Below are 17,475 nucleotides of genomic sequence, written 5' to 3'. Positions count from 1 at the left end.
AATAATAACAAATGTACACGATTATGACTGATTCGTGTTGATGTACAGCAGAGGCCACCCCAACATTGTCGTTTTCCTCCATTAAAAAAAATAAGCTGATCGGTTTCTGTACACCTGAAACTAACACAGTATTGTAACTTAACTGTATTTCAATAAAAAATAAAATTAAGAAAGTAAAAAAAAGAATTTTAAAATGTTTTACACAGTATTGAACTAGGTAGAAACTCAGTTGTGATAGAAAGTAAGAAAAATAAGTTATATGAACATTTGGAAAGAATGGGTTGTGATGGAATGTAGGCATTAGCTCCTAAGTATTAATAACACTTGACTAGGAAGTACATAGAAAACAGGAAAGGCCTGAGAGAGTATCAGAAAATCCATTTTGTTTCCGAAGTTTTAGAAGCACTATATTTTTAAGACTTTCTTTACAGTAAGATTTATGGCCTTCTTAAACTTAAAAAAAAAAATCTATTTATTGGAAGTTTGCCATTGTTGATTAATGAATAAAATTTTCCAACCAACTTATAGGGTATAACCACTGATGTAATACATGGACCAGGTATATATTTTCCTATTAAATGAATTTACTCCCCGCCCCCGACCTCCCCCCCTCCCCACACACACTCAGTGTAAAATGGCAAAAGTAGGTATCGTTGGCTTAAGCAAGCCGTGGTATCAAATTTGTAAAACACTTTGCTTTCAAAAAGGGTTTCTGTATAGTCAGTCTGGGTGGCTAAAACATGACTTTCAATGATAAACTATATGAAGCATAAAAAGGTGTATATAGCAAATGTACCCACTCCTAGGCTAACTGTATAGGTAAAGTTTCTCCTAACTGCATTTTCTCTCATCCCTTACCCCTTCCTTAGGTGACCCTCACCCATGAAGCTGCGTGTGTTCTCTGTATGTTTTGGTGCACCCAATCCTGTATAGATACATTTATGCTAATATCTGGTAAGCTTGTATATTTCCTTAACCATCATGCCACATTTCTTTTTCTTTCTTTTAATTTTTATATGTCAGAAGAGAAAGAAAGAAGCTGAGCAAAGTGTAGAATCTAGTGCTGAAGACATGGAATGCTCGGGTAAACAGACAGAAGAGGCCGCACAAACCCGTAAGTTGAATGGTCTGTTAGTTCTTACATAATAAACGCAAACTTAATTTCTTCCCACTGAATAAAGGGTTGACTGTTTGGGTCATAACATTCTCATTGTATAATTTGAAACCTAAGAGAAGGTCTCATACACCATCCGTCACATTGTCCTTTGTTCTCTCATTGTGTTATACACTCTCATCAGGTTTCCAGTAATCCTGAAGCTGGGACCAGGAGTTGGTCTCGTTTTGCAGATATGGAGCCCAAGACACAGAGCATTTACATGACAGAATGTTGTGAAAGGGTTAGACGTGGAGACCAGAACACTTATTTCTCTGGCTGCTCTCTGTCCATCTCCCCACACTTAACCACAGAACTCTGGGCTTGAAGGGGCATGGCAGGTCAGGTGGTTAGTACATGGCTTACCGCAGGGTCTGCCAACTCTTCTGTCAACAAGTTGGGCTGCAAGGAATTAAAGCCTCGAATCATTGCTTTTCCAAGCTCTTGAATCAGGAAGCAGAGTATAAAGTCATTTCTTCAGTGACTCTTACACTGGTGCTGAGAGCACTTCAAGTGTGGCTTCCAGAAGTGACCTTAGCAAGGCAGCATCTGCAAAGGGCAAGACGAGATTGGACTTTGGTCTGCTTAGTCAATGGCCAGCTTGGGGTGTGTAGGCACACTTGTGGGGCTCAGAAAACAGGGAGAATATTCCAGGGTTCATGAGAGATGGTTTACTTGCCTCGGTGAGGAGAGATTCAGAGCTGGCTACAGTACCATTCTTCACCCCTCCACCCCCAAATCTCTCTCCTGTCTCTCTGCCTTTTATTTATTAGTTTGTTGGCCCTGAAATGTTTCTGATTTCTGAAAGAAAAGGCTTATTTTGGGAAAAAATTTCCTCAAAGTGTCAGTGCCCTGTAGAGCCAGGCCAGTGCTGTATTTTTCCTTCCCTTTGACAAGCAGCATGGTGCATGTTTGTGGAAAGCAAAAATTGACTTTGAGAGAGAATCACCTTCACCCTGATTTTACGATCATTTTCTTCATTGTATATTATGGATAGTTCGTCCTTAGGTTTATCTGAATTTGCCCAAGAGAATCCTTGGGACATCTGAAGAGGGAGTGTGTAGCATCACTCTGGAAGCTAAAGGCTTTGAAACAGTGCCTCTCACTTTTCTGCTGCCGTCTTCCGTTCCCTCCTGTTTGTGCACCCCCCCCCCCGCCCTTCTTGTTCATTATCTTATTAGGAAGTGAGGCGTCCCGGGGAGCAATACATGGTAGTATATCTCAGCCAGAGGCTAGTGGCGAGAGCTACGATGGTGACTGGGAGCCAAATTAAGGAGCGTTTATAACGATCAAGCAGTATTTTTACCTAAAGAAATCCCTTATATTTAACATGGGCAATTTTAGTTTAGGAGAGGGCCTACGTAGTTATAGTAAGGTTGATACCCATGTAGACCGAAGCCAGTTCCCAGCTGTGCCTGGGGAAGCCTTCTGCCTCCCTTCATGCCTGAGGGTCGTTTGTTCCCTGAACTTTGCTTAACGAGCACCTGAGATATTTGTTTTGGTGCTGATTTTCAGTTTGACTTTAATTATGAAGTGTTTTTTATACCTAAAATTTTAGTTTAAGATCCTTATACTGATGGTTTTTTACTGTAAGAAAATATATTAGTATCTTTATTTATTAATGACAAGAGAATAGACTCCATCACTAAGAACAATCCAGATTTTTTTGATGTTAAAAAAATGAAGATAATAGATTCTCTTTTATTTGTATAAACTCTGAATTGCTTTAATTAAATGCTGTTATTTTCCCATTGTAATTCTTTTTCTCCATTAAAATATAAGGCTGGTTAAGGTATTTTGCTATCTAGATATTCATAAATGAGAGAAATTTTACCTGAGATAGTAAAATATTATTGCTTCTTGCAAAGAAAAAAAAAAACCATCCAGGGGTTCATGAAAATGTATGTATTTGTATTCATCAATTTAAAGTAACTTGAAGGAGAAGGCACGTTATTACATTTGAATTTTTTAAAGAAATACATAATACGATTCAGTGAATTCTGTGTTTCTAGAGCTTTAAGATTTTGTGTCAGAAACGTGTTTCAAGAATGGTTACCTCTAACAGCTGCTTTAGAAATGTCAGTTTCTTCATTAACAATTTTATTTTCAAACACAATTTATGGTTTACAATATGGTAAGAGATTTTTCTCACTGTGTGATCTTTCAGAATGCTATGCCTAGCAAAATGGGAGCAACTTTCCTTTAATATCTATTTAGACCATTTTTAAAATGTGTATAATTTTCTTGATACACCTAAACTCATTTTGACTAGCTGGGGGTCTATTGTGTAAGAACACTTTCTGAAAGCTTTCAAAATGTGTATTGTGTAGGTTTTCTTGAAGAAAGAGAGGGGGTGACGGGGTGGTTTTCAGGAAGAACAGAGGCCTCTAATCCTTTTATTTTTATGCAAGGCATAATTTTTACCAATTGAGGAAATTTGGTAATTTGCTGCAAGTAATTTTTTTCCCCCACAAAATGATAAACCTTTAAAAAACCACATGTATTCTGGCATTTCAAAACCATGCCAATATTTCAGAATTGCACTAAAAATTAGTTAATATGGCCATGATATTTATGGCTGGTGTGCTTTGTCCCTCTGCTCATACAGTGGACAGTATCAGCAGCCTGCTTCTGGTGGTGGTATTTCTGAAGTACCTCAGGTTTTGGACTCTTCTGAGGGGCTCTTGGAGGAAAGCATGACATGTTTACCCCTTGAAGAGCTATGGTCTAGTAAAGGAAGAGGTATTTCTAAGGCACCCTGCAAAGAAACTTCCCACCTTTTTTTTTCCTTCTGCATAATAGAAGATGGATCGGGAAGATCCCCTGGAGAAGGAAACGGTAACCCACTCCAGTATTCGTGCCTGGAGAATCCCATGGACGGAGAAGCCTGGTAGGCTACAGTCCAGGGGGTCGCAAAGAGTCGGACACGACTGAGCGACAGAACAGATACGGATCCCAATCTTGTATATTTTAGTTTTCAAATATTAAATTTTAGTCTTATGATTGGGCCTTTTACCCATAGTAAAATATTAAGAAAATGAATATACATTTTAAAGGGATTGGAAGAGAAATAGGTTTTATTTTGAAACAGAATTGATTATTAGGAGCCATTTTGAATTGATACCTGTAGCAAGGTGTCTAAGTTGCATAATGCTTATTATATAATAAATTCCAGGTGGTGATGGCATTTTTAGTTGCGGTGGAAAACTTTCAATCTAGATTGAATGGGGATAAGTAGCAGTGGTATTTAAGAGTAGAATGTCAAATTAGGACATGAATGAGATAGTAGTTACAATTGTTAAGTTTAGTGTCCTTTGTAATGTGGCAGTAGATTCAGATTTTACTGAAAGGGAGATGTATTCCCTTTGACCTTGATTTTGTGGTATTCTATTATGCCAGTTTCAGACAATCACAGTGGTCTCAGTTTTCTATGCAAAATTAATTTCAAAGTTATTATGATAACAACCATGGGATATTTTTAAAAGAAGGCCATATCACAAAAATTAAAGAAAAACTCTTAAGCCCACAATAGTATACAGGCTGAGCACTATGAATGGTGGTAAAAAAAAAAAAGGCATTTATATAAGATTAAAGTTTGCATGAATTGAAATGTATGGCAACTGAACAGAAACTAGAACCTGGAAAAATTAAAAAAAAAACACAAAACTGACCTTCCAAGTAAGTACCTAAATAAACCTATAATCAGAAAGTCTTTAGAAACTGTGTGATTAGACATGTGTGGTAGATATTTTGTCCTAGATTCAAAGGATGTTTTGTTCACTTCAGAAAAGAAGTATTGATCTTTCTGTTGTTCAGTGCGCTCATTGATCACTTGTGGGCTCCTCCTGCCCTCACCCAGGTTCCGCTGCTCTCTCCTGGCGGAAGGAAGCCTGAGGCCTGGAAGGCACACTCCACTTGCCAGCACAGGCAGCTGTGATTGGGCTGGGCTTGTCCTTCTGCCTCTGCTGTGCTCAACGTGGAGGTGGCCTGGGGTGTGGGGGACAGGGTTTCCTTGGGGAGGCGGATCCGCGTGCCCCGGGTAAAGAAGCACTGGTTTCTCCCAGCCCAGGAGATGTCCAGAGGCACGTAGGCCAATGTCAGATGTGACGCTTTTCTAGAAGGCGACTTGGTTGGGATCTACTTAATTCCTAGTGGACAAGACTTTGCATTTCAGAATAGCCTACTGCTGTCCTGCCTGAAGAGTAGAGGGAGCAGGCTTTAAAAAGGAATGCATCTAGGCAAAATTCCTGGCTTTTCATAATATGCGTAACTCAGTGCTTTCCCCCAAGGAACATCAACCTCGTTGCTATAATTTATATTAGGAGTTAATGTTTTAAATTGCACAATAAAAAATTGGGGGAGAAATAGTTCATGACCAGTGTAAATGGTGTATATTTTACCAGTGGATGCATTCTCATATAACCTCAAAGTAGAAGGTAGACTTTGTTAGCATGTCTTTTGATACACTAAAAACATGACACAATTTCCTAAGCTTTTCAGGGTATTAACAGTTATAAATTGGTGTATGAATTTCATCTCCACAAATCATCATAGTCAGTTAGATTTTAAATATTAGTAACTGTATATGGAAATACTTATATATCTGTTAATTTGCTTTTGTAAATTAATGATTAATGATTTAAATCTCTTTGTTTTCTCTTCAAGGTTCAAAAACCAGAAAGAGAGTCCAGAAGTAAATATTGTGAACTGGTTTTTCTTTTCTTCCTTTCATTTGGCTTTCTTCCTTTCAATTTGACCTTTCCCTCTTTTTCTGTATTAAGTGTTTTATTTTCATGTGAGTCTTGGAAGTGAGGGTAACAATGAAGTACCTATGTGTTTGAAAAGCAGATTTTTTTTTAATCAAATAAATACTTTATACAATTTATTAAAGCCTAATTTATAAAATTTAACAATTTTAAGGTTATACCCGTTAAGTTGTCCCATGCAGTTTGTTTGCACTTTTTAATTGTATGTTTTCCAGAGTATAAATGTCTGACAAAAGCCTTACTTTTAAGGAAGTACACAAGTTAAAATAAAGGTCCTTTTTTGCTTGATACAAATGCACAATTTGTTGCGACCATAAGATTTTAGTTTATATTGATTTTATTCAGTTTCACAAGCATTTATTAATCACCTTCTGTATGAAATGAGAGGTACAGAAAGAAGGGAAAGGATTATGGAAGAAAACACAGAATGGTAGGTATATCAGTGAGAAATGAAGTATGTATTTGAAAGATTACATGAGAATTAGTTAAGTGTGCAAGCTGTATGATAAGAAAACACTTATCACATGGTGGCATGATCAAAGATTTTATAGACTGGCTTCCTTTAAGGAAATACTGTCAAATATGTACATATGACTTATGTTCATTTACAGGAGATTATTTTTCTTACAAGTATTTTATTTTTTGTAGCATATATTTGTACAGAAAACCAAACACTTCAGAGTTTGAGGGATTAGAAATTTTAAAATGTGGACTTTTTATAGTTGCATTAGGAATAAAGCTTGGAATTTAAACATAATCAATTTCAAGATTTGCTTCATTAGAGAAATTGGAATCAGATTGGATTTTCTAAGGGTGGTATGCCTTACGACTTGTAACCTATACAGTGTTTTTAGATGGTCTTTTATTTAAATATTTAAGCATTTATTTAATATGTATTCAGAATATAAATAGCACATTAAACTGGCAATTTCTCTTGCTTAGGCTAAATTAGGTATTAGAATTTTTTCAAAAAGCAAGTTGATTTGAAGAAAATATTAACGAAATAATAGTACAGGTGGATGTAGACAAACCAGAAATTGTCAGGGTTGTATCAGGTTTGAGCCACTGTGAACGAACACAAAGACTTTACCCTTGGCTCTCCTGTGTGGGTGTTTAGTTGTCAAATGAAGCGTTTATCACTGTGGTGGTTGGATATTGAAATATGCAAAGCAGATCTGCAACTTTGCGTTTTAGGTTGATCTTTTAAACGCCTCCTGAAGTTCTTGGGCTCTGTGTCTTTACGGAATAGAGAACTAGATTTTGGGCAGAACCTCCTCCAGTTTTCTGTAGATTGCTGGATTTTAGTTCTCATCAGTGCTATGGACTCAAGTTTATTTGTAACACCTAAAATCAACTCTCGAGTTCTGTTTCAAACACATTGACGCTTAAAATAGGATAAAATGTGTGTGGTGCATTTTTGTGTATATGCCTTAGCCTTTTTTATTTTTCAAAACACAAAAACACAGCAAAAACCTGTTGGTTAAATATTAAGAAAACAAATATTTCCTCACATATTGTTTTTAACAAGTGCTGGCATTTTCTCGAATGTTACTCTATTGGCAGGGCTGCAGAAATGAAAACCCAGTAGCCGCAGTAGCCAGTTTGATTCCTCAGCTGCATCCCCTCATTCTGTTCTTCTGTTCCCGACCTCTCTCTGTTTTTCCTTAGCCCATATATTTTTCCTAAAAGCTGTTAAGTAACCTCCTTGTCATTCGGAGTTGGGCCTTTTGTCCTCAACTTCTTCAGTTCCATACTTGCTGTCTGGATTCTTGTGCTGTCTTTCCAGTCCCTGCATCCAGTGGCTTCGCCCTTCTTCCTTCTCCCTTCACCATGCAGCGTCCACGTGGGACGTGTTCCTATCCCCACCATGGCCTGCCTTCCACTCTGTTTTCTTGGTCCTTAGTGATGAGCGAGGGTCTCGGCTCTGTTGAGGACCCACACCTGTGCCAGGCACTTCAGACAACGGGGCTAGAGGTGCTCTGTGTTTTCTAGAAAACAACTGATGAATCTTAGATAACCATCGAAGCCCTGGTGTAATCATGGTCTTTAAGACAAATCAAACGCTAATAGGCCAGGGCAGCTACTGCCTACCCCCCGCCAGGTTACTTCTTTGAATTTCTAATTTAGAAATATCAAGAGCTTAAGTTGCATAGCAGTAAATAATTGGTGCAAATGTAAGTACCTCATTGTATGTGTGTGTTACGCTTGTTTATCCTTTAAGATTCTATGTTTGGTGCTCTGTTTTCTTCTGGTCATCAGTGTGTTAGTAATACATCATCACTGCAGAAAATTTAGCATATACAGAAAACTGTCTAGCCATATTACTACCACACACAGGCAACCCGCTGTTAATGTTTTGACACATCTTTTCTATGCATTTTTATCTTTAAATATCATACTTTACATATCTTTAAATTCTGCTTTGTAAAGTGAACATTAAATACTTAGCAAGTTATTACAGATACTTTGTAAATACAGTTTTTGTGCTTCCATAATACTTTTTTCTTATGAATTTGTTATACTTTCATGACCATTTCCCTCATATTGGATGTTTAAGTTGTTTTCAATATTAGGATATTATAAACAATATTCTTGGATAAAATTGGGCAGAAGTGTTTGTCCACATGTACAAGTGTTTCTTTGGTGGTGGTGGTGGTTTAGTTGCTGAGTCGTGTGTGACTCTTGCGATGCCGTGGACTGTAGCCCGCCAGGCGACTCTATCCAGGGGATTCTCCAGGCAAGACTACTGGAGTGGGTTGCCATTTCCTTCTCCAGGGGATCTTCCCGATCCAGGAATTGAACTGGGCTCTCCTGCACTGCAGGTAGATTCTTTACCGACTGAGCTATGAGTGAAGCCCTAAAGTACTAACACACATTTCAGAGCCTGGCTAGGTTTGGAAGTATTTCCTTGTATTTTCAAAAGGGAACTTTTGGGTGAAAGACTATGAAAATGGAAGGTCATTGGTGCATGTTATCAACTTGGTTTGCAAAACGACACCAGTTAACACTTTACCTAATAAATCGTGCTCAGCTTAACATTTTCGTCATCCTGCTACTAATTTTTTACACTTTACTACTAATTTTTACACTTTAAGGTAATTTTTTTTAATTGCTAGTGAACCTGAGCAATTTTTTAATTTGTAAACTAATCATTCTATTCACTTTTTGAATGTGTATGTTTGCACTGTTTGTATAGTAACGATCTTAACTTTCGTCATGTTTGTTGCTGGCTTTTCCCTTTTTTTTTTTTAAGACTTTAATTTTTGTGGCTTTCATCTATTGATCTTTTTCATCATAATTTCTGCCAGTGTTTTAAAATATTTCCCATCCTGATATCAGATGTTTACCAGGGCTTTTTTTTTTTAATGCTTCTGAATTTTTAATCCATATGAAGCCACTCCAGTACTCTTGCCTAGAAAATCCCATGGATGGAGGAGCCTGGTGGGGCTGCAGTCCGTGGGGTCGCTAAGGGTCGGACACCACTGAGCGACTTTACTTTCACTTTTCACTTTCACACATTGGAGAAGGAAATGGCAACCCACTCCAGTGTTCTTGCCTGGAGAACCCCAGGGAAGGGAGAGCCTGGTGGGCTTCCATCTATGGGGTCACACAGAGTCGGACACGACTGAAGTGACTTAGCAGCAGCAGCAGCAGCATGTATACCATGAGATAAGGATCACAGTGGATGTTTTTACAAACAGCTAACCAGTAGTTTCGCTACCATTTATTAAATTCTCTTCCCCACCCCCTTCCCACTCTGGTCTGTTTTGCCTGTTTTATTACATGTTAAGTTCTTATACCGGGATCTGTTTCTGACTGTCAGTTCAGTTTCATTGATCTGTCTTGTCTGTTCTTATGCCAGCACCGCACTGATTTAATTAGTGCTGTTTTACTTATTAATTCTTATTTACCACCCAAACCACATTAACAGAAATCAGAATAAAAGAAAAAAAATTCATGTATGATCTCACCACTGCCACAAAAATCAAACTCATCCTTTGGTTGTATTATTTTTCAGTCTTGTTTCATGTAATTTTTCCAGTTGTACTAGTTGCACTGTTAAAGTTTTGCATATGTGTCTTTTAAAAATTCCACAGTTTATTCTATATACCCGTCACTCATTAAGCTCTACAGATATAAAAAATACAAGACACACTGAAGAACTAACATTGGAAAGGGGTTCTTTAGGTAAATACAGCCACACTCGCTATATTAGCGATTCTGTGCAGTACATTGGTGCCCAGATGGTTTAGGCAACTCATACCACTTAGTTGTTATTTTACAAATGAAATAACTGCTGTTTCCACTGTGCTCAGGCTGTGTTATTCATGTATTGGTGAACTTTCTTTTATTATAGCAGTAGCATTTTGCACTGAGAAGGCCAATTTTTGGCAAGGCCAAACTCCAGGGTACTTTTTTGGGGCCTTTTAAAAAAATCCCATGGATGGAGGACCCTGGTAGGCTGCAGTCCGTGGGGTCGGTTTAAGGGTCGGACACGACTGAGGTGACTTCACTTTTCACTTTTCAGGTTTCCACTTCCACACATTGGAGAAGGAAATGGCAAATCTCACTCCATGTTTGCCTGAGATCCCAGGGACGGGGGAGCCTGGTGGGCTTCCGTCTATGGGGTCACACAGAGTCGGACACGACTGAAGTGACTTAGCAGCAGCAGCAGCAGCATTTGCAGCTGATGAGTAGTAGTCCTGAATTTTTGTAGTCTTGACTTGTCATGAAATTACCTGTAAAATTTCTCCATTGAGCAAAGTACAGATTTATTTGTGAATTGCAAAAGACTCTTCAGAAAAACTCTTCTTTTTGTCATGGTTAGGTCCACCATTTGTCTGAGTTATCAGTGGAAATAAGGTAATCTTTGTGGTTGAAGTACAGAGGCAGGAAGGAATTTTAAAGCTTGAATCCAGCCTTGGGTGGGGCAGGGAGGAGGTGGGACAGTAGTCTGAAATGTTTCCATTTTTCTGTAGGTTGTTTTTCTGCTTCTGGTGTCTTTTAGCAGCAAGTGGTCATGATTTAGAGACGTGATCACAGTTACATAAATGAGCACATTATAACACCTGGGCCTCAGTTTGTTTAATAACTAAAAAAATGATGCATTTTACATTTTTTCTGACCTTAGCACAAAAATCATAGTACAGAAGTTCATGGTGCACCTTCTCGGTATTCTCAGATGTGAGAGATGTCTCAAGCTTTCCTCATTAGGGTTGGATATGTACTTAAAATTCATAGTGAAGCAACCTGAAGGGTCTGCTAACCCTGAACACTGAAGTTCTAGGGCTGTATGTCTTGGAAGATTACAACTGGAAATACACATTGTTCTGTTAGATTGCCTGGCCAAGAGAGAAATGGTTTATTTCTTGAACTTTTCTTGTGCGTTTAAGGTCTTTGAGAAAACGTTCATGTTCTAGGCACTTTAGATTCCGCACTGCACTGACCACCCCCAACCCCGGGAAAAAAAAAAAAAAAAGACCTTTTTTTTTAAATCTTCATGTTTTTTTAACTTGTAGAATATTTTGGTGCTGACCCATGAGTCAGTCTACCTGGAGGAGTGCTATGCACGTCCTTACCTGTGTAGCACTGGTTGCCAAAGTGTGTGATGTGTGATCAACAGGTAAGCACTCCGTCACCTTCTACCAGCCACCGAAATTGTTTTGTTTTTTGTCTCAGTTTCACTGAGAAATAATTGACAAACATCACTGTGTAGGTTTCATAAAGTGAAAAGCACCTCTCAGGTTTCTCCTCCAAAAATTCTTGGCAGATGTTTAAAAACTTAAGACCAAATACATAACTTACCCTATAATTTATCATTTAAAATAGGATCATTTAGACATTTCTTAAGATGCACACGCAGTCACAGTGGGCTCCCCCAACCACACACACACACACACACACACACAAACACACCGCTCTTTCTTAAAGCTCCTCACCAGCCTTTTGAAAAAGAAGTCTCTATTCCAGGTGCTGCAAGGCCCCAAATAAGTCTTTGATATGTCATGCAAAGTGTTCAGAAAGGGAAGATGGCTGAAATTACATCAAAATGGTTTGCAAGGCCCCGTCTGTTCGTGTGGAGGTCAGAGGAACCGCAGCCTGCAGAATCACAATTCGGGGTAAAGGAATCCAGAACCCCTGCTGTTCCCAATGAACTGTGTGATGGTCACAGAAGATGTTGGGAAGAGAGGGTCGCGCTAAGGGAACAGTCCTGATAATACCTGGTTGGTCTTTTAGCAGCAAAAGCCGGGGAGGGGGTGGAGGGGAATATGAAACTTTTTAAAATGGTGGTTGTGTGTTTTTTTTTTTTCTGGTGTTATTGTTGATGTCCCTATTTGAATGTAAAGTCCCTAACAAAAGAAGCAGACTGCCTTTAGACTGCATTTACTGCTCTTGATGACTCCAGTTGTGTGTAAATATTAGAAAACAGCGGGGTCCTGCATTCCAAGAATCACTTGAGCAGTGCCACGAAGACAAGTGTCCTGACTGGTATTGTAGTCATACTCCCCGGCTCTCCTGCTGTTTCTAATCTGTGCGCACAGCCGTGAAAAAACTGGACTGACATTTACAGACGCAGCAGGGAGACACTTGACTAGGGAATGTTAAAGACTCCGGCACCTCCGATTCAAAGTGGCCACCACACACGATAAATCTTCACAGGAGAGCTAGTCTGCACTTCCCCGATGCCATAATGAGGGTATCTGTAATGAAGCAAAGAAGTGGAACATTCTCCACCACCACCACTGTCCCCTCCCCCACCCCACCCCACGCTCAACTTTTTATTGTCTCTTTCAGACCTAAATATCTAACGGGAGAATCTCATTCTGTGTCATGAAGGCTCTTTTCCTTTTGAACTGCTTTCTGGAGGCTGTTTGCTTTCGTCCTCACTCCTCAGGGTTTTACCGGGAGATTCCTCAGGAAAGATCACCTCCCCATCAACCGAATAAAAATAAAATTTCCCGGAACCTGTCGTAACGGGTATGGAGAAGAGGGTCCGTTACTTTCTGCCTCGGGTTGGATAGGCTGCCTTTTCTGTTGTGTCCCAGCAAGCTGCCAGGTTTGTATGCCATAATACCAGTAATGCAATTAGGTTGGCTGCACAGTCTCTGGTTGACTTCAGTTAAGAGTTTCTTTCCCTATGGGAATAAGACCAGACAGACTGTCATTTGCTATTACTAATTCTGCTTAGCATTATCACTGGAACTTTTTTTTTTTTTTTTGTAATTAGCTATCTTAGTTGGCTCTTAAATTTTAATAGCCAATTGAAGCTACGTTTTAGCCAAGTTCCATATCTAAATTGCATTCAGTCCATTAACAAAGTTGGTTAAAAGGCTATTAAAACAAAAGCCAATATATGGTGGTTCGCACTTGTATCTCTGCTGCAGGAGCAATGCCAGCCTCCCCCCAGCTTGCTCTCTCAAGGAACTTTCTCTCTCTCAAAGTAACACATAAGCTGGACTCCCACTTCTGAGTGGCAAGAAATCAACATCAAGATTTTTAGTATGTTAACATACTAGAAAATGTCACTGTCGACCCGCTTTTCGTTTCTGTGAGTGTTCTTTTGGGATTTGGTTTTATTTGGTTGGTGGAGGAAGAAAAGGGGCATTTAATATTCCAACCTAAAATTGACAGGTTTTGAAAAGTGAATAATTGAAATGATGCTTTTCTCCATTTCAGCTGATCAAAATTATTAGCAAAACCATCTGAGGCACCTTCTGGTAGAATTGTAGTCTTGCTGGGTTTTAGTTTGTAAAACATTCTGCCAGACATTTAAAAAAAAAAGAAAATTGTAGATGAGCCAGCACATAGGCTCAGAGCCCTCATGCCTAATTGATAGTCTCTATTGTTCGTGTTTTTTAATTCAGACCGTTTCTAACACTGACACCCGCAACCCTTTGCAAATTGGTTTGCCACGATTTTACTTTCTACGTGGCGTGCCCCCTCCCTCCGAACTGGGACAGTGCGTCTGTTTTCCATTTTCAAAGATCCTTAATTTCAAAATTTTTTTATAATTTGTGAAACAGGCTGTCAAAAGAAATTAGACTAGCACAGGCACGTTCAGTTGACATCTCCTCTCTGAATCCTCAGGACCCTGGGAATGAAGATGTGGGGAGAAGCTGGTCGGCAAATAGGTCCTGTCACCCTGACTCAGAGGAGCGCATCTGGAGCTTGTCCCCACGCCCGGCCTGCCCATCCTGCCCATGCCCTGTTTTGAAATGAATAGTTGATCCCCATCAAAAACGTACAGGTTGATTTGTGTTTTTTTCTTTTTTTTTTTTTCTACTCCAAATGGTGGCTTTTTTATTTCCCCATTCAGAAGATATTAGGAATTGTAGTTTAATCTTAATTTTTAAAGCAATAAGCATGTTTGAATACTTTACACTCCCCAGTGTCTGGCTGTTCCTTGGGGTAGCTTTCACTCTCAGAACTGTGAAGCTGTAGCTTTGCTGGTGCTATCCTCCCTACTGAAGGCCACCTGGCAGACAAATTCTAGTGAGACCCAAGCGTTCATTATGGTTACGTTTCCACTGTAAGTGTGTGTACTAGTCCACATTCACACACGGTCTTTCATCTGGATTTGCTCCTGTAGCCGTTGGCTAGATGACTGGGCTGCCGTCAGTGAGAGAGTGGCCCTCCTTGACAAGGGTGAAGAGCTTCACCTGTCTTAGCAGAGGACCAGAGATGCTGGAGGGCCTCTCTGGTGGCTTCTGCCCTCTGCTCGAAGCTGACGGAAGAGGGCAAGCTCATTTTATCCCATGTTAGACTGTGTGCAGTCGAATTTTATTATTGAGTCACTCAGTCATGTACAACCGCAACCCCATGGACTGCAGCACACCAGGCTCCCCTGTCCTTCACTGTCTTCCAGGGTTTGTGCAAACTCATGTCTGTTGAGTCGGTGATGCCATCCAACCATTTCAGCCTCAGTTGCCCCCTTCTCCTTTTGCCCTCAATCTTTCCCAGCATCAGGGTCTCTTCTAATAAGTCAGCTCTTCACATTAGGTGGCCAAAGAACTGGAGCTTCAGCTTCAGCATCAGTCCTACCAAAATAGTCAGGGTTGATCTCCTTTAGGATTAACTGGTTTGATCTCCTTGCAGTCCAAGGGGCTCTCAAGAGTCTTCTCCAACACCACAGTTCGAAAGCATCCATTCTTCAGCACTCAGCCTCCTTTATGGTTCAACTCTTAAGTCTGTCAAATTAATATACTATTAAAAATGTATATGTAACTAATTGGCCTTTGATAAAAATAGAACTGGCTTTGAAAATCAGGTCAAACTCTCAGAGGTCAGGGCTTGATGGTTTCTCCTGCAGCGACTGAAGGCAGAAACAGCCCTCCTGTGGTTTTTCAGGGGACCCTCTAGCTGTTGATGGATGGACTTTGTGGGCTTTAAGTGAATGTCTGCAATATATGTTGGACCTCCCTTATCCATACATCATTTTAAGCTAATTTTTAGGAAATACTCATTTTGAATAGGTAGTACATGTAATGGAACATGATACTAAAATCAATAGGAATAAAAGTAAATAGTCATTATGTAGCACTTCTGTAAATTAAATAATATTGTATGTCTACTACTTAAGAAACTACAGAGAGGATGATGGGAAAAAGGGATTGGCAGAAATTTTTAAATAGCATACCATGTAACATTTGGGAACCTATAGTATGTTACATCTATATGCTATAGATGATTTTTTAGAGCCTGCCTTCCTGCTCTGTTGAATGCCAGTGAGCCCCTGGGTTCCTGCAGAGCTCTGCGCCTGGGGCGTCTCACTTGGCTTCAGTGTGTCTCCTGTTCTGGTTTCTGCAGCTCCTCTCTTGATCCTCACTCTTAACTCTGCACTAGTATTCCTCTGGAAGCATCTTTAAACACATGTGTGGCAGGTTATTAATTTTTTAAAATCTTTTCATGTCTGAAAAAGTATATCTTTAATCTGTCTTCGTATGTAATAGACACTTAGCTAGGTATGGAAGCCTAGGTTGAAAAGTCTTTTCCTTCAGATTTTTTAGAATTTTGCACCACTGCCTTCTGGCATTTAATGTTGCCAAAGGGATGTCAAATGTGTTGGTTCCCTTTTCTCTCTGAAATGCTTAGGATCGTCTCTTTAACTTTGCTGTTATAATAGTTCACAACTCAGCGAGGCATCTTGTCATTTGCTGTATTAGGAAATCAATTATTTGTCAGTTATTGAGAATTTACTTTGTCCCAGGCACTGTTCAGAACGCTGAAGATGATGCGTGAATAAGACAGATAAGGTTTTCACTTATAGAGCTTATAATCGGGCAGGGGAAACTATAAGAAATACACAGATAGCTATAATAATTTCACATAATGACAGGACAGTGAAGAATATAGAAAAGTGAATTTGTAGGATGTCTGTGGGAGAGTGGGCACTCTATGAGTCAGGGTGACCAGGGAAGACCCCTCTCCCTCTGATGAGATGATGTCATCTCATCAGCGGAGACCTGGGGAGTGAGGAGGAGGAGGAAGCAGTCTGGAGAGGATGGTTCTCTCTTGGGGCCAAAAGAAAGAGTGAAGGTCCTGAGCTGAGCGTTTTTGATGGGCAGGGAGTAGGGTGGGGGCAGGGGTGGATGAAAGACTGGCAAAATGAGGTTGGGCTGCTCAGCAGATGCCACACCACACGGGGCTGTAGGAGTGAGTCTGGGTTTTATTCTCCTTGAAATGAAAAGTCCTTGCAACATTACACCCAGACACAAAGAGGAGTGTAGGCGCCACTTCCCCCTTTAAAAGACCACCTGAAGCGCTCTGGGAGAACAGGCTGCAGAGGAGCCAGAGTGGAAGCTGGCAGTGACCCCTGTGGAGGCCGTCTCAGACTTTCACACGATGTGGCTTGGAATCCATGGCCTTTCTGACCAGAGGAGACTTTCTCACTGCTGAGAAGTGTTCTTGTAGTCTGTCCTTCTTTCCAATTTCTCTGTTTTATGTCTTAGCAGTTACTTGTTAGACCTCTTTCTTGTTTTTTCTACTTATTTTTTCATCCCAGTTTTTGGGAGGTTTCCTTTGTTTTATCCTTAAACATTTTTAGAGACAGTGTTAAAAGTTTAAGGCCACAGTGAGTGGGGAAGGGAGACTAGGGTCCAAGTGAACTGCCTTGTTTCCAGTCCTGCACCTCTCTCCCCAGCTCCCCGGGAAACCTGGGGTCCTGTGCTGCCCATGGGAGCCTCCAGGGGCTTCGGTGCCGCCACATCAGTGGGTACCTGCTCTCTGCCAGGTGCTGTGTAAATGTTGGCAGATGAAAGGGCAAGCAGAACTATTAAAGGAAAATATTTCTCTAAGGGATGCTCAAAGCTCAAGAGAAGTATAGAGTCAGGAGTACACGTCACGTGGACTGAGCCGTCCAAGCACTGACCTCCTGCACCCTAGGGGACAGCCAGGACGGGCTGGTATGTGATGGTGGAAACACGGTTGGTGATTTTTGAGTAACCGTGAAAAAAGTAAAAAATAACAGAATGGGCAAATCTTCAAAAGTCGTAGGCACACCATATTCTGGATTTATTTAAATATGATGCCAACGTAAATCATCTTTTTCATTTTAAG

At 40.1% G+C, this 17,475-nt stretch overlaps 1 protein-coding gene and 1 long non-coding RNA gene across 3 annotated transcripts in view; both read left to right on the top strand.

Moving 5' to 3' along the window:
- VRK1 (VRK serine/threonine kinase 1) overlaps window positions 1–6,672 on the top strand; it is a 47,773-nt gene extending 41,101 nt beyond the window's left edge. Inside the window, 2 exon segments of the mRNA XM_055418505.2 lie at window positions 1,024–1,114; window positions 5,819–6,672. Of these exon segments, the coding sequence (XP_055274480.2) occupies window positions 1,024–1,114; window positions 5,819–5,850 (123 nt within the window). The 3' untranslated portion in view covers window positions 5,851–6,672.
- Window positions 6,673–11,408: 4,736 nt separating this feature from the next.
- On the top strand, window positions 11,409–15,270 carry LOC129550637 (uncharacterized). 2 transcript variants are annotated; one of them, XR_008684862.2, is made up of 4 exons: window positions 11,409–12,143; window positions 12,715–12,976; window positions 13,305–13,468; window positions 14,008–15,270. It is a non-coding gene; the product is annotated as an uncharacterized LOC129550637 (long non-coding RNA). The 2 variants fall into 2 exon arrangements; XR_008684861.2 differs by having other exon boundaries at window positions 11,409–12,976.
- Window positions 15,271–17,475: the final 2,205 nt, after the last annotated feature.

Source organism: Moschus berezovskii, chromosome 21, assembly GCF_049115385.1.
Source record: "Moschus berezovskii isolate FMDL1 chromosome 21, NW_MosBer_1.0, whole genome shotgun sequence".
NCBI classification, from domain to species: domain Eukaryota; kingdom Metazoa; phylum Chordata; class Mammalia; order Artiodactyla; family Moschidae; genus Moschus; species Moschus berezovskii.
The sequence above is the reverse complement of the archived record's forward strand: the minus strand, read 5'-3'. Positions and strand labels throughout refer to the sequence as shown.